The sequence below is a fragment of the Ursus arctos genome, unplaced genomic scaffold (assembly GCF_023065955.2).
Source record: "Ursus arctos isolate Adak ecotype North America unplaced genomic scaffold, UrsArc2.0 scaffold_9, whole genome shotgun sequence".
Taxonomy (NCBI): Eukaryota; Metazoa; Chordata; class Mammalia; order Carnivora; family Ursidae; genus Ursus; species Ursus arctos.
In genome coordinates, this window is record NW_026623111.1 from 78,136,534 (window position 1) to 78,159,582 (window position 23,049).

At 35.3% G+C, this 23,049-nt stretch overlaps 1 protein-coding gene across 1 annotated transcript in view; it reads right to left on the reverse strand.

The window, feature by feature from the left end:
* Positions 1-1,331: 1,331 nt before the first annotated feature.
* The window catches only part of EIF4E (eukaryotic translation initiation factor 4E), a 41,280-nt gene continuing 19,562 nt past the window's right edge, over positions 1,332-23,049 (reverse strand). The window contains exons 2-7 of the mRNA XM_026509681.4: positions 19,245-19,351; positions 9,800-9,895; positions 6,935-6,998; positions 6,117-6,230; positions 4,698-4,837; positions 1,332-2,418 (exon numbers count right to left, since the gene is read on the reverse strand). Coding sequence (XP_026365466.1) covers positions 2,304-2,418; positions 4,698-4,837; positions 6,117-6,230; positions 6,935-6,998; positions 9,800-9,895; positions 19,245-19,351 — 636 coding nt within the window. The 3' untranslated portion in view covers positions 1,332-2,303. The remainder of the gene's footprint in view (positions 2,419-4,697; positions 4,838-6,116; positions 6,231-6,934; positions 6,999-9,799; positions 9,896-19,244; positions 19,352-23,049) is intronic.

Consider the following 23,049-nt stretch of genomic DNA (forward strand, 5'->3'; position numbering starts at 1 on the left):
AGTCTAATCTTATATTTAGAGAAGATGCTAATGAAGTTATGAAAAGTTGCAAGTCACCGTAATACTTATGTGGCATCTGCCAAAAGTGACTCAGTAATTTATCATTCTCCCCACCCACTGGGAAAAGACTTAAAATAAAACTGATTATGATTCTAAAATGGTAATAATAAGGATGATCAAATGCATATTATAAATCAGGTTTTTAAAAAAATTTAGAAATGTATACATTTAATTTCATTATTCCTCCTCTACTCCTGAAAGCTGATGCTTCTTAAAATGGACTAGGTCTTAGAATTAAGGAACTAGAGCACTGATCTTAACAGATATACTCTAATCCCACCCACTGCCAACACACCACCACCACCACCATCACAACTACACATATCAACAATAAATCACCTTATCCAGTCACCCAAGCTTAAGCAGCAAATATTAGGTACAGTCTAATGAGATTATAAACACAAAAGACTCAGTATTTCTAGAATACTGAAGGTGTTTGTGGTATTGAGAGTACTCAGATGGTAGACTCTGGTACCCTTTAAACTGTTTTAGAATTCTTCAATGAAATCAATACTATTAATTTCATGTTTACTTTATATAGGATTTTTGTCAAACTTATCAGTTTTTAAATTAATTCATAATCACCATTTTAAGACAAATTTTCCTCTTACCTAATGATTTTCATCCTAAGTTCAGCTTACCCTTTTGTCTATAATAGCCATATTTCATTTCATCTCATCTGAAATACACAATTATCTATTATATACAAAGATTTTCACATGTGCTTTCAAATGCCTAGAAAGAGATCAAGTTTTCAAATTTACATAAAACCATACTACACCAATTTACCAATATAAATATAAGTCGTCATACCTATTTATTCCATTCTATTTAGACAGCAACACTAACAAAATTCCTAATGTATATGCCCCCACCACCTGTACTCTTCCCCTATGCTATCATGCTGACACTTAACAAAAGAACATCTCAATTCAGCAACCAAGTTTTACAACTACCATTCCTACCAGTCAAATGTAATGCACCAAGGTAACAATTCTCTTGAGTTTTAACACATTAAGAGTACATTATTTACCTAAGACCGAAGGACTGTGCCTTCCTGTATAAAAAACAAAGATAACCACATCAATTTAATTCCATATATATGATGCTACCTATTCAATTTATTAAAAATTGTAATAAGCATAATAATCAAACTAGTGCTCCAAACTTATGCTGTTCACGTGGAAGACACTACAAGAAGACACAATAGAGACTGCCTGGCAATAAGAGGTACAATTCCTTGGAGAAATAAAAGGACAAATCTAGTTGTCTAAAAGACAATTCACTGTACACAGTTTATTTACAGTTTTGTACACTGTCTTAATATGAATGGGACCGCTTTTCTACTTGAGCCATTTTTTAACCAAAGCAAAACAACCTAAGTAATACAAAGTGTTAAAATACAGCATAAAGATACAAAAACAGACATACTAATTCTAATTAGGAATGTAATTATGATGTTACATTTTTTATAATCCACAATTATGTTTAGGAAATCACACAAACATAGATCACTGATTTGAATGAAATGCATAAATTTGTAGCAAAGCTTTGTAGTTACAAAAAAACAAAAAAATTACCAAAGAATGCACAAAATTAATGTTTATTCCGCCTTTGTGTCATATTCCTGGATCCTTCACCAATGTTACATGAGGAAAAAACAAAAGCAAAACAAATGAAAAACTGAAATCAGAATCACTAATGTTATCAAGTAGGGAAACAATAAATTAAAATCTAGCAGCCATCAGCAAGAGTACAGCAAAGACAATGCTGTAAAAAGAAACAAAGAAAATTGCTAGAAAACTGTATGCATCATACTCTTTCAAACCAGCAAAATATGCTCCTGCATACAATGGAACATAAACAGAATTTTTTTCCTGTTAAGGTATAGAAATGCAAGTTCTTTTTTGAATATTGTGGATGGGTAAAATGTGTTTGTAATGGTAATTCTACTAAGCTATTACAGAGTGGGCCAGGAACACATTTATGGATTCTGGGGATGATGTGTACTGTAATTCTTTGATTGGGATAGTGGACACTCTAGCCAAAATTAAAAAAAAAAAAAAATATGAACACAGAAGTACAAGACAAAGGCGAATGAGACTTCTCTTATATCTTAGCAACATTTAGATGGAAATCAAATTTAAATGCAGTCCACTCTGCTTTTGAAGAGGCTTTGGTTCAGCTCCCAAATCTCGATTGCTTGACGCAGTCTCCTATGAGAATACTCAGAAGGTGTCTTCTTAAACAACAAACCTATTTTTAGTGGTGGAGCCGCTCTTAGTAGCTGTGTCTGCATGGGACTGATAACCAATCACTATCTTTGGAGGAAGTCCTAACCTTTCCTTGTATACCCTCCTAGAAGAAGAGAAAGAAAAACAGCAGCCATTAATTTTTATTTGCACGCACGAAATCTGATATCACCATTCTTTACATTAAAAAAAAAGTCCAGGGCATGATATAGGAAACTGCACACCCTTTTCCTTTTAGCGAAATTTACTATTTTCACAATAATCTCGGTTAATCAACCGATATTTGAGACTCTCCTATGTTATCAGATACTGTGTTATTCCTAATAAATCAATAATAAGCAAAGCCTGGACAGTCCTTGGGTGATGACAGTATCTGATTTAATTACAAACAAATAGGGGCGCCTGGGTGGCACAGCGGTTAAGTGTCTGCCTTCGGCTCAGGGCGTGATCCTGGCGTTACGGGATCGAGCCCCACATCAGGCTCCTCTGCTATGAGCCTGCTTCTTTCTCTCCCACTCCCCCTGCTTGTGTTCCCCCTCTCGCTGGCTGTCTCTATCTCTGTCAGATAAATAAATAAAATCTTAAAAAAAAAAAAAATAATTACAAATAATCACAAATACATACAGTGAAGCTGTATCACATGCATAACTCATTTATACAAAATTAACTGCCTACATGTCTACTTTAATTCTCTGATATAAAATGCTACGATTATATTTTACATATAAACCATAATAAATATCATATATTACTGCAAATTACATTTACATACCTACTTTATGATATTTTCAGGGTAATTTAGAACATACATGATTTCTGCCTTATATACTAACTCTGTAACCTAATTTTCAAATAACATGTGACTCTATTTTAAGAACAAACTATGATGAGTGCCAAAGTGGGTAAGTATAGGGGCTGTGATATTGTATAACAAGGATGACCTAATCTTGTCTGTGAAATTAGAGAAATCTCCCCTTTAGAAGTCATGAGGTTAAAAGTAAAATGCTGAGAGAAAGAAGCACATCTGAAGGCTGGGGAACAAAATAAGGCTGTGCGGCTACAGCCCATAAGGAAAGGGAGTATGAGCAAAAAGGGTGACAAAGTAGAACTGGGGCCAGATCATAGAAAGCATCACAGGTAAAGTTAGGAATTCGGACATTTATTCCCAAGAAAAAATAGCAACACTTCAAAAATAAACATCGGAGTAAAGAGATATGTATTTATACATATTGGAGCTAAATTCTCCAATATGATACTAGGACAGCTTTATCCATACTCCACCTTCCAGAATATTCTACTACCTTCCTCCAAATAAAATTTCTAAAAATAATTTTATAACTAAAATTATAACTATTATCAGATTTATATTAGATACAATGTATTCCCTTCCATTATACTTAATCATTAAAAATGCCAGAAAGCCAGAGCACTGAGCCATGTAACTTGGAAGGGGTAAGGGGAAAAAAAAAAACCAACTCCCTTGAAAAACTGAAGTCAAATATTTCACAAAGATTTCAAATTATACTAACACATACAAGATTTTCAGAGGAAAGAAATTCATACTTATTTTTAAGCTATTTTCAAATACGAAATCCCCACAACTAATAAGTTTTGATGCTGACAGAAATATTAAGAATATGACGACAAGCCAACAGTCAACTTCTCTTTTAGAGAAAACCTCTGTAGAATGAAACCTGGAAAATCTCCATATCTTTTAATCCAGAGAATTCATAATGTTTGAAAAAAAATCACAAAGGGCTAACGAAACATTTTGTGACCTATAACCAATACTTAATTTTAACATAAAATTCAAAGTCAAATTTTACTAATTCAAATATAATTTTAAAAAAAAAGATCCCAGTTAACAATGACCAATGTTTGGGATGGGGTGGCAATTTTTGCAAGGAATAATATTCACATATGAAGAAATTAAAAACATACACATGTGGGTTTTAAAAATATGGACAGAACTAAGATACTATCACTTAAATCACTGAAAATTTTATGTACAGTATACACACATGCACAGAATACACATATACTCACTAAATTACTTGAGTATTACAATATTAATGTTATGATTTTAAAGTAGAAAAAAGACTAAATATTGTCATACGATAAATGAAAAAAATGCTACATGCCAAAATAGAGTGCTCTGGTGATTGATTATATACCCCATTGTGAGGAAAAAGAAATTTCACAGAAATTAAAAAAAAAATGAACAAGAAAACGAAAACCAACAGAGCAGTTTAAAATTATAAGTTTTCATGAAAATATTACAAGGAAAATAATGATCTACAAATCCAGGTATTTTTAAAACTATAAATAACTACTTCTGCTTTTAGTTATTTTAATATTTTAAAGGACATAAACAGCAAAACTTACCCTATATGTGTAACAGCCTCTCTGTTTTCACATTCAGTAGTCCATATTGCTATCTTATCACCTTTAGCTCTAACATTAACAACGGCTCCACATACATCATCACTGTAGTCATCAAAAGATTCTCCAATAAGGCACAGCAGCTTTAAAAAAAAATTCAATCAAAATTACATGAAATAAATTATACACTGCTTACTGAACTACAAATGTCTCTTATATTTGTATATATACAAAACTCAAACAGTTTTTAAATCAAAAGTTGACTTTTTGAGTGTATATAGTTCTTTGTCCTGACTTTTTAAAATTCATTTGTTTCTTTGTTTAATATCAAGAACATTAACAGTGGTTTAAACTTTTTTAGCAAATGGGGCAACTGATGACAGAGCAAATATAAAAGGCAAATTAGCTTAATATTCATTTGCTCTGCTGCTGCTTCTACTTGCCAGCAAACAAATATTAATGGAATAACTGAATAGTTGCTCATGCTGCCTCTTGTTCTTGCTGTTTTTCATGAACACACATTTTTTTTTTATTGTGGAAAATACATATAAAATTTACCCATTTTGACCATTTAAAAAAATTTTTTAATTTGAGTATAGATGACACATGACATTAAATCACTTTAACCATTTTTAAGGGTATGATTCAGTGGCATTAGGTATACTGACAACATTGTATAGCTATCACAACCATCCATCTCCAGAACTTTTGTCATCTTACAAAACTGAAATGACTTTTTAAAGTGGAATTCTAAAATGGATTTACTGACAATCTCCCCCAAAAGCAAAATTAAGTCTCTTCATTAAAAAAAAAAAAAAACAAATAAACATTCATTCAAATACTAACTGCTTAACTTAGTGCTAACTATAAATGAGACACTGGGACAAGCGCTAAGAATCCAAAAGAGACTATTATCCTTACTTCTGATAGCCTGGAGTTTAGAACTTCTCACTAGAGAAAATGGCAATTATCTCATATTTAATATATGTCTTATAAAGTCAAAAGTTCCAGGTTATATCACAATATATAAGGTAAATAAGATCAAGCTACAATTTCACTGTTTGCTCCACTGATCTAAAGAATTTAGTACACAAAGTTATACTCTAAGAGGGCTGTAAAAACTTGTATCATACAAAATGTGAGGTTCTATAATTTTAAAGCTAATGAAACGACCAGGATGAGCTTACTACGGAAGGTGAGAGTCAACTGCCAATCACTTTATATCTGATTTGTGAAATGGTATGGGGTTTTCACTGTACCAGTATGTAAAATATACAGTATTCACATATAGAACAAAATTAATTGCTGGCTTCGATTTTATAGGGTGGGCATCCTTATCTCTTCAATTAAGTAACCGATGTAAAATGTAATCCAAATTAAGTTTTAGTATTCCAAAACTGTTTTATAATTTTAAAACCTTACTGTCTCTAGCCAAAAGCGATCCAGGTCACTTCGTCTCTGCTGCTTGTTCAATGTAATTAGCCATCGTCCTCCTCGTTTGTTTTTTTCATCTTCCCACATAGGCTCAATACCATCCTATAAGGTTAGTAGGTAACAATATTAGAAAAAATTGTTACTTTAATTGAGGAGATCACTAGAATGAGGAAGCAAACTCTGTCAACTTTTTACTTTTTTCTCCATAGAGCTGTTATTGATGTAGTGGGGGAAAAAGCAGGCAGGACTTAAAGCCAGAGACATGGGACTGCAGAATTAGAGTCCTGACACAGATACTTATTAGCTCTCAGACCCTGGGTTTCTTTTAATTTGAGGTTCTTAAACACTGAGAAAAAGATACCCCTGAGAAGCTACATACATTTCTATATCTAGAAAATATATGCAAAAATTATGCAATTTCAGAGTTAATGAATGCTCCACCCCCTACCACTTGACAAAACCCACTTAAAAATATAAATATCCCAAAGACCAATCATCCCTGGTTAAGAATTCCTGACAAACTCTAGACTTCAGTCTACTCAAATGTATAAGAGACACTGGACTGGATGACTAAAGCTCTCTTCAAAAATCAATCACAGTGTGTGCCCATAGAATAAGACTCTCGATTTCAATTATTTACAGCAATAGGGCAAAATTTGTTTATGCTAAAGCCCAGTAAAACTAGTCTAATTATTCCCCAAACCTCAGAGAACTGACTATTCCTAAGTTTCTGACAAGCTTTCTTAATGAGTAACTGAACGGTTCCGTCTTATAATAAATATATGAAATCACCAGTTTAAGCGTACCTTAAAAAGTGAGTAGTCACAGCCAGGCATTAAGTTACTAGACAACTGGATGTGGTTGTACAGACTAGGTTAAAAAAAAAAAAAAAGGACAATTATAAACATAGAACATGTAATCATTTAGAGGATATGATAAAAATAAAAAGATAAAAGTTTACGTTTACTTGTTATTCTACCAAGTCAATTTCTCTAATGGACCAAACAGGTATCTTAATGATGGTCAGTTCAAGAATCAGCAGTTGATGATTTTCAAGAAAATAATTGTAATGACTTTATTCTGACAAAAGTGTATTTTGATATATTAGCTAACTCAGTGCATACGTATGTATATATATATATATGAAACAAAGAATAGGAGTATGAGGCAGCTTTTAAGTACCTGAAAGAATTCATGAGGCTCAGGAGCAGTTTTAAATACACAAATAAACAAATCAAGGGAAAGCAAGACAAAGTTCCTGACTATCAGGACTGCATGACTAAAAGAAGACAACACTATTATCCTTGGAGGTATTCTAGAACAGACCAATGGGTATCAAATACTGCAGTCATTACTAGTCAGTTTCCATCGTTTGGAAAGCTTTGGAAAAAACGAACAAACAAGCAAACAAAACCACCCAGGCCCTACTCCTTGTGATTTTAATAATCCCTTTAATATAGGGTAGAACGCTGGAATCTGTATCTCTGAACTTTTCCTCAAATATCAACGTAACAGAGTAACACTTGAGATGACTTAGATATTCACTACCCTGAAGGTAGAAGGCTAACTCATTTGATCTCCTAAAGTTTCTTCCCGCAAAATTATTATAAAATTGGCAACAGAATAAGAATGCTTTGCCTGTCTCCAATATTAGATGCCGAAACATGATCTTTACTACATCTGCAGACCATGGACAATGCTATTTTCCTTAGTCAGATTCTCTTGATGCTATTTTAACCCAGTCTAGAAATATTTCAAGTAGAGTTTTAACAAAGATTCTGGCATCCTTTGGATCACATTCCACAGGATAACATACAAATCCAATCTGGGGAAAGGCAGCCTAAGGCTGACAAAGATCTGTAGAGTTACTCAATGGTCACTCTTCCCAAACTACCTTATCACTGGCAGCTTCCACTAGGCAACAAAAGAGGCCTGGAGAGTAACAGTAACTATAGAATTAGCACCACCACTTTAGGTAATTAATGGACAGGGTGGAAGTGCTTTCTTCAATGGCATTCAAGGTAGAAATGACCAATGCTTCTTTATGCCGTCTCCTTTCTCCTTCATGATGTTCTAAGGTCTCTTTTAAGTTTATAGTAATGAGAATTTGTAATGATACACTTAAACAGAATCAGAGCACTACAGACAAGATGGATAAATCCCAAAGGGGTCAACAGCTGTCTACCACTAAATCTGCCAGGAAAAAAAGTGAGAAATTAAGAAGTGCTTAGGTATTTACAGAAAGCTAAAGAATTCCTTCATATGTCTAAGTGTAAAAGTCCACTCGCAACGACACTGCTTACACGTAACTAAAGTATGGGGCCATGCTCTAATTAGAGGCCCACTTAGAAACCCAATTATGTACACTGAAAAGCCAAACCAACCAGGTAAATGCGGATCTGCTTCAGTGGGGGGAATGGTTCAAGACTGTTGCTCTTCCTCCTCCAGAGGAGACTAGAGACTTTTTGGTTTAGAGGACTCAAATAAATAGAATCAAAGAAGAAAATCACTTATGTTTTGATGAAAGATAAAACACAGTAACATTGGTTTAACTAGACAACTAAACCTATGAATTACTGGGGATTTAAATATAGTTCCATTACTTAAAAAAAAAAAGATGATTTCAGTATAAAGTGACCACTCTTTAAAGTGCACAGCTCAAAATTTAAGAGTTTTCTCTAATTATTCTATGATTTTTTTTTCAATGATTCGAATGCATACTAAATGCCTATTATGGGCAAAGCACTGCAGATACAGAAGAATACTGTTTCTGCCCTGGAGGAAGTATACATATATGAATCTTCTGACAATCTGTTTTTTTGTGTGGGCAAACTACACTCAGGGGGTTATGTTAATACACAAGAGTTGCATCACTGATTCAACATACATAGGATCCAAAAATAAACTAGATTTACAAATTAGAATTTTTAGATGATGTACAAAGTAAGAGTTTTTAGATAACTGCTAATTAATTTACACCTCTTAAAATGTTTTAACAAGTTTTATCTTTGAAATGAAAATTATTTTTCAAATAAATTACATACTAAATTAACTTTGCTTTTAGAGAACACCACAAAACTTCTTGAAAAGACTTTACAATTTTAAGTTTTACGTTGAAATCAAGCAAAGTTTTGACCCCCAAATCTTAATGTTTTGCTAAATCTGAAACAAAATCTCCAAGATATTTCAACTATTCTTCTTGAAGTTGATCAACTACCATCACAGATACTTGGACAAACCTTTCAGCCTTTGAAAAATCTCAGGATCCCTCTCACGGGAAATCCCAGGTATTATACAAAAAAGAATTTGCACAAATGGGAAACTAACAGAGTTCTGGAATATGGGGCAAATGTATCTAGGCAACCAAGAAAGGGGATAGGTTCCAACAAACTGTCAAAAGTTCTAGAAGCAACAAAGGACTCTCAAGGGAAGGATCTCCTAGGGGACAAGGAATAGAGAATATACACAGGGCTAGGGCTAAAGGATGACAAGACTGAAGCTTTCTAAATGATGAGATATAATCACCAATTCAAACAGTTGTGAGGAGATAGACAAAAAGGTAGGTCTATAGATGAACATTTATTGTTTACCTTATCCTTCATTTTGTGAATGTGACTTAAAATGAAAAATTACACAATTAATAAAACAAACATCCTAAAATGGTTACTTACGCCCAAAAGTCTTCAACAGTATCAAACTTAGAGATCAGCCGAAGGTTTGCTTGCCAAGTTTTGCTTTTATCATTTTTAAAAAACCAGAGTGCCCATCTAAAAGTAAAAAGTCAGTGTCAAACACGGTAGTTTATATATTCACATTCCTAGCGCATTCTTCACAACAGCCAGAGGGAGGAAGCAGCCCAAGTGTCCACTGACAGATGAAAAGATAAACAAAATGTGCTTTAAACATACAGTGGGATATATGTCAGACTTAAAAAAGAAAGTCTGAGGATGAACCTTAAGGACATTATGTTAAGTGAAATAAGCCAATCAAAAAAGACAAACAGTACAATTCTACTTATATGAGGTATCGAAAGTAACCAAATTCATAGAGACAGAGAGTAAAATGGCGGGGGCTAGAAGGAAACGGAATGGACAACTGTTTAATGGGTACAGAGTTTTAGTTTTGCAAGATGAAAAGAGTTCTGGAGACTGGTTGCACAACAGTATGGATGTACTTAACACTACTGAACCATACAGTTAAAAAATAGCTAAAATGGTAAATTTTATGGTATATTTTACAATTAAAAATTCATTTTAATTCAAAAATAATTTTAAATGGTAGATGCTTTTACAGTGGCAAATAATGAGTAGTTCTCGCTCTTTCATTTAAAAAGTATGTATTCTGGGGCGCCTGGGTGGCACAGTCCTTAAGTGTCTGCCTTCGGCTCAGGGCGTGATCCCGGCGTTCTGGGATCGAGCCCCATATCAGGCTCCTCCGCTGGGAGCCTGCTTCTTCCTCTCCCACTCCCCCTGCTTGTGTTCCCTCTCTCGCTGGCTGTCTCTATCTCTGTTAAATAAATAAATAAAATCTTAAAAAAAAAAAAAGTATGTATTTTGTACCTACTTCTTAAAAGATTCTCTGCTATACTTTAGAAACCCACTGAGGCTCATCCCTCAAAGTAATTCACAGAAATGTAACAGAGAGACAATTATAGTGTGCTAACGTGCTATGATAGAGATAGTCAAGCAGTTACTTAAGAAAAACAGCAGAAGCACTTAACCAGAAAAGAAAGCAGGGAGCAAGAGAGCTGAATTTTCAGAGAAATGAAAAGGTATTCGCCAAGAGTGGGAAATAAGAGACTCCTAAAAAGGGGGGGGGGGAGGGAACGACGACTATGAAATGCAATTATCTGTTTACTCAAGCACACAACAAATGGGAAAATAACAAAATAAAGGGATTCGTTCAGTAAAGGTATCACAGATGTGTTCTGAAATAATGTATACCAGTTTCTACATATTTATATGTAACTGTTAAAAAAGGTTTTATTCTAATACCTGGAAGATAAACTCATGTCACATCAAAGTTATCTTAAATATCCCAAGATAACATCTTCGGTACAATTATATTAACTGGATTACAATACCAAAGGTAACTCAAAAGGGAAATTTCATTTTCTCATTGAGAATAATGTCTGAAGATAGGTTTCCAAATGGATATATACATTTCATAACTCATGATTAATGCTTGAATAATCTGACATAAAAATGAGATGCATTTCAACATCCACTTTATAATGTGAATTTGCCAAGACACTATCAAGGACAAAAAAGAAAAAAGCAAAAGTATAGAAATTATTAAACACACATGTAATAAGGTCAAGTACTATACTCTGGTCTTCCAAAATTAATTAAATCTTTCCTCGAAAAATTAAAAATAGTACCATATCGTCCAGCAATCCTACTTCTGGGTATTTACCTGAAGAAAATGAACACACTCACTCAAAAAGATCTATGCACCACCCTCATGTTCATGCAGCATTATTTACAATAGCCAAGATGTGGAAACAGGTAACCTCAGTGACCCTCAATGAATGAATGGATAAAGAAAATGTTGTATGTAGACAATGGAATATTATTCACCCACAAAAAAAGAGAAGAAATCTGTCACTTTAGACATTGGATGGACCTTGAGGGCATATGCTAACTGCCATAAGTCAAAGAAAGACAAATACCGTATGTTCTCATTTATATGGGGAATCTTAAAACAAAAACAAACTAAAAAACCAAGGTCATAAACACAGAAAACAGACTGGAGGTTGCCAGAGGTAGCTGTTGGGTGAAAAGGGGTGAAGAGGGTCAAAAGGTACAAACTTCCAGTTATAAATAAGTCATTAACAATATACAACATGGTGACTACAGTTAACGATAATGTATTATGTATATGAAAGTTGCTAAGAGAGTAAATCTTAAATTATTACAAGGAAAAAAAACCTTTGTAACTATACATGGTGGTAGGTATTAAGTACACTTAGTATAGTGATCATTTCACGACATACACAAATACTGAGTCACGTTTCACATCTAAAACTAATGTTATATGTCAATTATACCTCAAATAAAAATGGTAATAATTTTTTTTCCTTTTTTTACTGCATCCAGCTATTGAACATATAAAAATTTATCCTAAGAAAATAATTAGATGATTAGGTAAAAATGTTTGTACAAGAATGTTCTTAATGTTGGAAAATTTGGAAACATCCTATGTGCTTTCAACAAGAGATCACTTAAATCTAGTTATCAAAATGTGGTTTGCAAAAGCTTAGGGGACTCCAGGACCCTTTCAGGAGCTCTGATAAGAACTACTTTCATAATAATGCTAAGACATTATTTTATTTTTCAATGTATTGACATTTGTAGTAATGGTGCAAAAGCAATGGTGGGATAAATCTGCTGATGTCTCAGCAAGTTCCATACAATGGCACCAAACTGTACCAGCAGTCACTGTATCCTTTATCTTCACCTCTCACAGAAACAACATCAGTTGCAATTAAAAATGCCACTGATGAAGCAATAATTATTGGTTTCATTAAATTTCAATCTATGTATATCTTTTTCATATTCTGCAAAAAATCAAAAACAAAAAAACATTTCTGCATACCAAAGTAAAATCAATGCTGAGGAATTGAACTGTGAAGTGACCTAGCCATTTTTTTCAGAGAACTCCATTTTAACCACGACTGACAGACAAACCATGGTTATTCCTTGAAAATGAACAGAGTATGCCTGATGTGAGCTTTCAAGAGAAAATCAGAATTTTGGAAAGCCTGCATGTGCCACTGTGACAAATTTACTAAAACTTAAAGATATTTCTGAAGAGTTTAGTAGTGATATTAATGAATGTTACTGATTTCATACTGTATAATAAGAAGTATCAATATCCAGAAGATCTGCAGAACTCACTGAATCAATGTTTTCCAAATGACCACTGGTGTTGCAAAATCATGCATGGGTAAAAGATCCATGCCAAGTGCAAGATAGGCCAAGAGATATTAATGTAACAGAGGAGGAAAGGTTCTTGGATATGGTTTCAGATTCTACATTGCAGCTGACATATAAAAAAAACTATTATCAAAGGAGAATATCTATAATTAACTTACAAGGCTATTAAAAATCCTCCTTTTCCAACCATGTACTTGTATGAGGTCATACATTCTTATACTTCCTATGAAACAACTTATCTCCTTCACAGACTGAATGCAGAAGCAGCTATGAAATACATACCACTAATTTCTGTTAAGTCAGGCACTTAAAAGAGATTTATAAAAATGCAAAAATGCTGTTCTTCCCACTATATTGAGTATTTTTTCATAAAAAATATTTATGTTAAGATGCAATGGATTTTCTAAATGAATATATAATTTTACATTTTCTCAGGTTTATTTTCTAATATACTAAATGGAAATAGATAAAAATCTACATAACCAAAGCTCTCTGGGGTCCTCAATAAAAAGGTCATGAGATCAAAAATTTGAGAACTGCTGACTTAGTAAAATACACATCCATAAAATAGACCACTACGCGGCTATTAAGTAGAATAATTATGTGGATAGTTATTCCTAAGATGAGCATGAAACCCAGATGCCATGAAGGAAAGGTGATACTGGACTACATAAAAATAAAAAACCTGTAAAAACATAATCCCACAGACAATGTTAAAAGACAAATGACTTGAAAAATTCATTTTCAACCTAATGTTCTACATGGGTAAGTTAGCATCCCTAATTACAATGTTTGGAAATAAACTTTTTTTTTTTTAAGATTTATTTATTTTAGAAAGACGGGGGGGGGGGATCTCAAGCAGACTCCCCGCTGAGCACAGAGCCCAATGCAGGGCTTGATCTCACAACCCTGAGATCATGACCTGGGTAGAAATCAGGAGAGGGACGCTTAACCAACTGAGCCATCCAGGCACCGTGGAAATAAACTTTAAACAATACCTACCTACTCCTCACCCCTAGACAAAAGAACTGAGTAGACTGTCCACAGATAAAAACAAAACTGTTCAATATATATGAAACAGCTTTGCAACATCAATAAAAGAAATGCAAATTTAAAACGAGAAGACATTGTTTTTAAAAAATCAAACTAGGACCAACCGATTTGCAAAGATGTAGAAACCAGGAACTCTCAAACTGCTAAGAGCCTAAGCTGATAAAGGAGGATAATTTGACAATTATCTATTAAGGTTGTTAAAGCATAGTCTTTCACCTAAGAAATCTGAAATTTTGGGCCTCCTGGGTGGCTCAGTCAGTTAAGCGTCTGCCTTTGGCTTTGGTCATGATCTCGGGGTCCTGGGACTAAGCCCCACATCAGGCTCCCTCCTCAGCAGGGAACCTGCTTCTCCCTCTCCCTCTGCTCCTTCCCACTGTTCTTTCTCTCAAATAAAATCTATTTTTAAAAATCTAAAATTTTATCCTATAAATATATTCACACAAGTGCACAAAAAACATACAGGAATGCATACACTACAACACTGTAAACGGGGAAGAAAAAAGTCTATATACCCATTAATATAAGCCTGACAAAATACATGACTATTCATTAAAGCAGTTTACAATAACGAGGCAAAGTCTGCACAAACAAAAATGTCAACAGTACTGTCACCAGTATAAAAAAAAAAAAAAAAAGATAGATATGCACACTGAAAAGCTCTGGAAGACTACAATCCAAATTTAATACTGAATACTCCAAAGAGTGAAGAAAAGTAAATTGGGAAGGAGAATATCTGAGGAAAACAGAGAACTTTTACTTTATATACTTGTACCCTGATGATCTACTCTTGTAATTATTATACATCTTTTAATAATGCATAATAAATTACGCAATATTTGCAAAAAGTAAATAAACAGGAAACTACAAAACTCTGAACATAAAACGTCTTGGAATATTTTTCTAAATGATATTATTTTACATAATGATATTATTATTGAAGTAGAATTCACAGAGAAATTGAAATCCTCAGAGACTTCATTTTAGAGTTAATCAGTTTATCTACTAATGACATTTTTCAGGCTCTTCTCAAATTTTGTTCAAGCTGTGAAGGATATATGCCTTGCTCCCAACAATAGTAATACCAAAAACTGGGTTCACAGACAGAAGGCATACATAGTTAGCTTTTTGTAAGATAACACTAAAAACATGAAAAAAAATAGGGGCGCCTAAGTAGGGTGGCTCAGTCGGCTGAGCTTCCAACTTTTAGTGGGGAGTCTGCTTCAGAGTCTCTCCCTCCGCCCCTTCCACTACTTGTGCATGCACGCTCTCTCTCTAAAATGAATAAATTAAAAAAAAAAAGATTAAAAAAATACCTTAAGGGTTTTGGTGCTACTCTCATGTTCAATTATATGAAATTGCCACTAATCAACTGTTCAATTTTGGTACAATGCTTTCCTGAGGAAGGATTTTACCCTTTATGGACTATTTAACCTTTGATGGCTCACTCATTAGCTGACAAGCTCCACTGTGTAGAGAATTAATTTCTTCCTCACTACAGGATATGCTGAACCACAGGTCTCTTATGAAAAAACACATAAAGCATGTCTGGACTTTTATTTCAATAAGTATACCATGGCAATGAAGAAATGATAAAAAAAAATATTCAGGCCATAAAAGGAAAATGTACTTCTTGGATAAGTGAAATGATAGGTACACTTCAGAGATATTGCAGATGCAGCTCCAAACCACCATAATAAAGCAAGTATTACAAAAAAGTCAGTCAGGCTATTGAAGTTTTTGGTTTCCCAATGCACATAAAAGTTATGTTTACAATATACTTACTCTAGTAAGGGTGCAACATCATTGTCTAAAAAACTCATGTATATACCTTAATTTAAAAATACTTTATAGCTAAAAATCACCATCTAAGCTTTTAGTGAGTCACAATCCTTTTGCTGGTGGAAGGTCCTGTTCTGATGATGCTGGCTGCTGACTGATCAGGGGGTGGATACTGAAGGGTGGGAGAGCTGCGGTAAGACAGAGAACTGTGAAGTCTGCCACATTAATTGACTCTTCCTTTCACAAAGGATTTATCTGTAGCACGCAACGCTGTTTGGATATTTTATCTGCAGAGCTTCTTGCAAAATTGGAGTCAATCCTCTCAAACTTTGCTGCTGCTTTATCAACTAACTTTATGTAATATTCTAAATCCTTTGCTGTCATTTCAACAATCTTCACAGCATCTTCACCAGGAGTAGGTTCCATCTCAAGAAACCATTTTCTTTGCTCATCCGTAACAAGCAGCTCCTCATCCATTCAAGTTTTATTATGAGTTGTAGCAATTCAGTCACATCTTCAGGCTTCAACTTTAATTCTAGTTCTTTGCTATTTTTACCACATCTGCAGTTACTTCCTCCACCAAAGTCTTGAAGCCCTCAAAATCATCCAGAAGGGCTGGAATCAACTTCTTCCAAACACCTGTCCATACTGATATTTTGACCTCTACCCATAAATTACAAATGTTTTTACTGGCATCTTGGAATGGTGAATCCTTTCCAGATGGTCTTCAGTGTACTTTGTCCAGATCTATCAGAGGAATCCCCTATCTATGGCAGCTACAACAGTCTTACAAAATGTATTCCTTAAATAGTAATACTTCAAGGCAAAACTACTCCTTTATCCAGATGTTGGATAAACTGCAAAACAGATGTATTAGCAGGCATGAAAACAACATGCATCTTGTACATCAGAACTCTTGGGTGACCAAGTACATTGTTCAATGAGCGGTAGTATTTTGAAAAGAATTTTTTGTTCTGAGCAGGTTTGAACAGTAGGCTTAAAATATTCAGTAAACCATTTTGTAAACAGAAGTACTGTTATCCAGACTTTACTGTTTCATTTATAAAGCACAGGAGATTAGATTAAGCATAATTCTTTAGGACCCTAGGGTTTTCAGGATGGTAAATAAGCGTTGGCTTCAACCTAAAGTCACCAGCTATATTAGAGCCTAACAGGAGTCAGCCTGTCCTTGGAAGCCAGGCATGAACTTCTCCTCTCTAGCCATGCAAGTCCATCCAGATGGCACCTTCTTCCACTAGAAGGCTGCTTCATCTACATTGAAAACCAACTGCTCAGTGTAGGCAGCTTCAGAATGATCTTGGCTAAATCTTCCGGATAACTTGCTGTAGCCTCTACAACAGCTCTTGTTGCTTCACCCTGTACTTTGATGTTACAGAGACAGCTTCTTTCCTTAAACCTCACGAACCAAACCTGTGTCAGCTTTAAATTTTTCTTCTGCAGCTTCCTCATCTCATCTCTCTCAGCCTTCACAGGACTGAAGAGAATTAGGTCCTTCCTCTGGATTAGGTTTTGGCTTAAGGGAATGTTGTGGCCAGTCTGATCTTCTATCCAGACCACTTAAGCTTTCTCCAGAGTAGCAGTAAGGCTGTTTCACCTTCTTATTATTCATGTGCTTACTGGAGTAGCACTTTTAATTTCTTTCAACAACTTTTCCTTTGCATTCACAAGTTGGCTGTTAGTGCAAGAGGCTTAGTTTTTGGCCCATCTTGGCTTTCAACATGCCTTCCTCACTAAGCTTAATCATTTCTAGTTTTTGATTTAAAGTGAGATGTATAGACTCTTTCACTTGAACATTTACAGGTCCCTACAGGGTTATTAACTGGCCTTATTTCAATATTGTTGTATCTCAGGGAACAGAGAGACCCAATGAAAGGGAGAGAGACGGGGAACAACTAGTGAATAAAGCAATTAGAACAACACACAATATTTATTAAGTTTGTCGTCTTATATGGGCACAGTTCACGGTGCCCCAAAACAATTATAATAGTTACATCAAAGATCACAGATTTCAGATCACTATAACAAACATAATGAAAAAGTTTGAGATATTGCAAGAATTGCCAAATTTGTTACAGAAACACAAAATAAGCAGATGCTGTTGGAAAAATGGTACCAACAGACTTGCTCAAAGCAAGATCACCACGAACCTTCAATTTTTAAAAAATGACGTATCTGCAAAATGCAATAAAACAAGGGATGCCTGTGAAACATACATTATGGGATTTTTAAAGGAGAGAGGGTAAAAAAGTCTTGGGGTGGGGGATGAAAGGAACTGAAATACTTAAACATCCTCAAATTCTGATTTACTTTCTTCCAGATTCTTACATATTTCCGCATTGCCTTTTTCTTCCCACCATCAGCTCTGAGAGCATTCATGTTAATTTTCATCATATAAACCATAAAAACACAAACATACTGGGAAGGGGTGGGGTGGAACTGGGAAAACTATATAATGAGCTACTACTCAACTACTACACTATAACTATGAAACTTAACTCAATTTTTTTTTAAGTAGGCCCCACACCCAACATGGAGCTTGAACTCACGACCCCTGAGATCAACAGTTGCATGTTCTACCAATTGAGCCAGCTAGGCACCCTGAAACTCAATTCATCTTAACCTGTCCTCTTCCTCTCCTAACTTGTCTTAAAAAGAAACCAACCAACCTCCAGACTTCACATTCCCCAGCTTTTTCTCCTTCACAGCCCTACTTCAAGTTGCTTATTCTTGCTCTGTAATACATTTGTATTCACTATACAAACTACTCCAATCTTTTTCCATCAGCTACATTCTACTAAACTTTCTCCTACATTAGCAAGGACTTTATCATTCAATCCAATGGCCATTTGAGTGTTTTTAAAACTGTTAAATCCAATGGATATTTGACCTTTTTGTGAAACATATGCTATTGACCACCTGTCCTTAAAACAAATCATTTTGTTTCCCTGACCACCACTTTGTCCTAATTTATACAGTTTATATGTCTAAACCCTTCATAGACATTATCCCTCCAAAAAAAAATCCCTTATAAGCTGGTATCCCAAGCCTGTCTTGAGTCAAGTTCACTTTAAAGAGAATTCATTTACTACTATAGTATCACTTATCACCTATTACTGATGAATTTCAAACCCAATGTCTCAACCAGTTCTCTTTTCTGAGCTCAAGACTCACATATAAAACTACTTGCTAGAAACAGGTTATCCAAATGAAATGTAATCCTCAACCTAATGTAACTAAAACTAGTCTCACCTAATTGTTCCCCCCAAACCTATCCTATTTTACCATTCACCTCAAGTCAGAAGAATCTGTGTGTCAGAGGGCTTACCTGTTCTGTAAAGGATGTTTAATATAGTGTTCTGGGTTAGCAACCTCCTGATTAGATTCTGTTTTCTCTTCTTCTGTAGGCGGGGGATTAGGAGTAGGGGTGGTTTCCTAATGGAAAATAACAAAACATTATTTTAAATTTATTAACATAACTATAACAATACTCTAAATCAAATACTGCCAATATTCTTTAAGAAGAATTATAAAAGCATTTCATAAAATAGACCACAGACCAAGCACTAAGAAAACTACCAGATTCTCCATTCTAGCATCTCTTCACTAAGAGCAAAAGGTTCTCAATAAAAATACGGTAACAATACTATATAGTTACCTGTCACACATTTTGGTATCAGAAAGATCGTTGGACACAATGCAACAAAGTTAAGAAAAATCAGCTGTTTTTCCTAACATACCATTAAAGTACTATGTATGGCTTGGAGGGTGGCAGAAGTATGACTAAAGTTTAGAGAGTATAACAACTATATTACAAAGACAAAAGAAAGCTTCATAAACTGATCAAGCCAATACTACACAGGTCCTTCCTTCCTGTCACACTATTATATGGTATCTTAGAAGTTCAGCAACTGGGGGCGCCTGGATGGCACAGCAGTTAAGCGTCTGCCTTCGGCTCAGGGCGTGGTCCCGGCATTATGGGATCGAGCCCCACATCAGGCTCCTCCGCTAGGAGCCTGCTTCTTCCTCTCCCACTCCCCCTGCTTGTGTTCCCTCTCTCGCTGGCTGTCTCTATCTCTGTCGAATAAATAAATAAAATCTTAAAAAAAAAAAAAAAGTTCAGCAACTTCTGTCATTTTCAAATGGCACCAGGCAAAAAAGCTCAATGTTGGCTTGAACCTAAATCTTCTTCTAGGTTAGACATAATACTGTCATCTAAAAATGTAAGGAAAAGGGGCGCCTGGGTGGCTCAGTCAGTTAAGCATCTGCCTTCGGCTCAGGTCATGATCCCAGGGTCCTGGGATCAAGCTCCACATCGTGCTTCCTCCTCAGTGGGGAGCCTGCTTCTCCCTCTGCCTGCCAGTCCCCCTGCTTGTGCTCTCTTTCTCTGTCAAATAAATAAATAAAATCTTTAAAAAAAAATCCTTTAAAAATGGAAAAAAAGGAGCTTGGGGATAATCTGTGTTCTCCACATTGCTCCATGTAGCTCTTCACCCAATTATAAACTATTGTCAACAAAAGTGAATGCCAAGGAAAGGTACCAGAAGCTAAAACGAAAGCTGATTTTTTTTCAAAAAGGGCACCACATCAAGAGTCTGGGGATCAAATTTAAATTGAACCAGCAAAACAATAGAGATGTATGCTCACATTAATAGGATGATGCAAATCAGAGATGTAGGATCTAAAAGATATCTTAGTGGATAGGTGGTAAATATTTATTTTACAAAATACATTTTTCTTAATAACATGACATGTCTAGGAGCTAATTTCTACTAGCCTACGAAGTCGCTCATAACAGAGGCTAGGCCTTGATTTTGCTCACAATTTAATGCCAATGAGCAAAGTGCTACACTCAATAGGAACTTACTGGCTTGATTACTTAAGTAATAAATGTAAATGTTTACAAAGCCATTAAGACCCTAAAATTTACATAGAGTAGTCAATGCCCTAAAATCACCACTTTTTACCAGCACTTTTCCATTGCAGTCTATTTACATCTTCGTATAGATAATTATGAAATGCCATTCTCCTTACCCCACTAGCTTAAAATTAATGATAGTTTTCAGACAGAGGCAGTCTCAATGGCTCAAGAAAACAGGGAACAGATGGGGACTAAGTGGGCCTAGAGAGACAGGGTACTAGAGAAAAGTGGGCTACAGAGGTATAAGCCTCAAAACTCTATGTAAAAGTCTCTCAGAGGTCCTTGGCTAGTTCCTAAGCTGTGATGTTCCCAGTACAGCTCTGGGTAGTCTAGCAGAGAACAGCTGAGCCAAGACTTCAAGAGGCTGAATACCCTTAGGAACACTGGGTTCAGACCCACCCAGAGGGGGTGGGTGAAAATCTGCAGCTTTCAGATGAAATCCTAGAAAGGCCATACCCTAGGAATCAGGTGAAATATGACTGCCTAACAAATCCTAAAACCAGTCTTTGACAGGATCAAGGTAATCTACCTATAAATTAAGTGCCTCCAAAAACCAAACTCTACATTCTTCAGAAGAAGAAAACATAATTCTGTGTCTCTATAAATGTTATTTACAATACTCTACCAAACAACCAAGCATTACTAGACATGCAAAGAATTCTTTAAGATTTTATTTATTTTAAATAAATAAACTAAAATCTTAAGAGAGTGAGAGAGCAGAAGCAGGGGGGAAGCAGCAGAGGGAGAGGGAGAAGCAGGCTTCCTGCTAATAAGCAAGGAGCCCGATAAAGGGCTTGATTCCAGGACCCTGACATCATGACCTGAGCCAAAGGCAGATGCTTAACCGACTGGGCCACCCAGGTGCCCCTGCAAAGAATTTTTTTAAAAGTCACTAATGATCAAGAGACTAACCTATCCACAGAAAGCCATCCAGACATGACCCAGGTAACGGAGTTAATAATTATGATTACTATTGTAAAACAGCAAAGACATAATAACCAAGATTATTATACTAAAATAGAAGAAAAGATAGGGGAAAGGATGAAAAAAAAGGGGAGTATTTGAAAAGAAAACCGAAATCTATTTTTAAAAAGAACCAAAGATACATTATAGAATTGCCAAGCCCAATATCTGAAATTAAGAGTTCACTGAATGGGGGCAGCAGGGTGGCAGAGTCAGTTAACCATTGTGTTTCAGCTCAGGTCGTGACCTCATGGTCATGAATCTGAACCCCATATGGGGCTCCACACCCAGTGTGGAGTCTGCTTGAGATTCCCTCTCCCTCTGCCCCTCCCCCTGCTCATGCTCTCTCGCTCTCAAATACAGAAGTAAAGCTTAAAAGAGTTCACTTGAGTGATTAACAACATTCAACTCTGCAGGATGTGAGATTGGTGAACTCAAACATAGGTCAACAGAAGATATTCAAATAAATACAGAGAGAGAGAGAGAGAAATATGTGGTAAGAGAAACATTGTGGAAGATGGTTAAAAAGTTTAAGGACAAGGTGGGAGAATGGGACAAAAATCAATATACCAACAATGACCAAAATTTACCAAATCTCATCAGAAACTCAAGTCACGGATTCAAAAAGCTCCAGGAACTCCAAGCAGTAAAATGCAAACAAAACTATACCTGGGTATATCAGATTCAAACTACTCAAAACTTAAAGAAATCACATTAAAAGCAGTTAGGAAAGGGGACACACATGGATGGACATACACACACCCACACACCTTTCACAAGAATAATAAGATTAACAGCTAACTTTCCAACAGAAACTATGGAAGCCATCAAGACAACAGAATGACATCTCCACACTGAAAGAAAAAAGTGTCAACCTAGAATTCAGTGCTTAGGAAAAATATCCTTCAGAACTGGATAAATACACAGATGCACACAGACCCCAACACAAACACACAGGTCCAAAATAAAGAGGAACAAACACCAAAGGAAAAGTCTTCAGGCTGAAGGGGAAAAAAAAAGAGCCCAGGTAGGAACATGAAAATGCAAAAAAGAATGAAAAGCACTGGAAAATGTAAATAGATGGATCAATTTGTTAAAGACTATAAACAGTTTAAAGGAACAATAATAATGATATCTTATGGAGTTTAAAATAATAATGATGGTTCTAGCAATTGGGGATATATAAATTTGTAAGGCTGGGTGTGCAGCACATGCCTCCTCCAGAAGTTAAGTACTATAAATTCTCTTA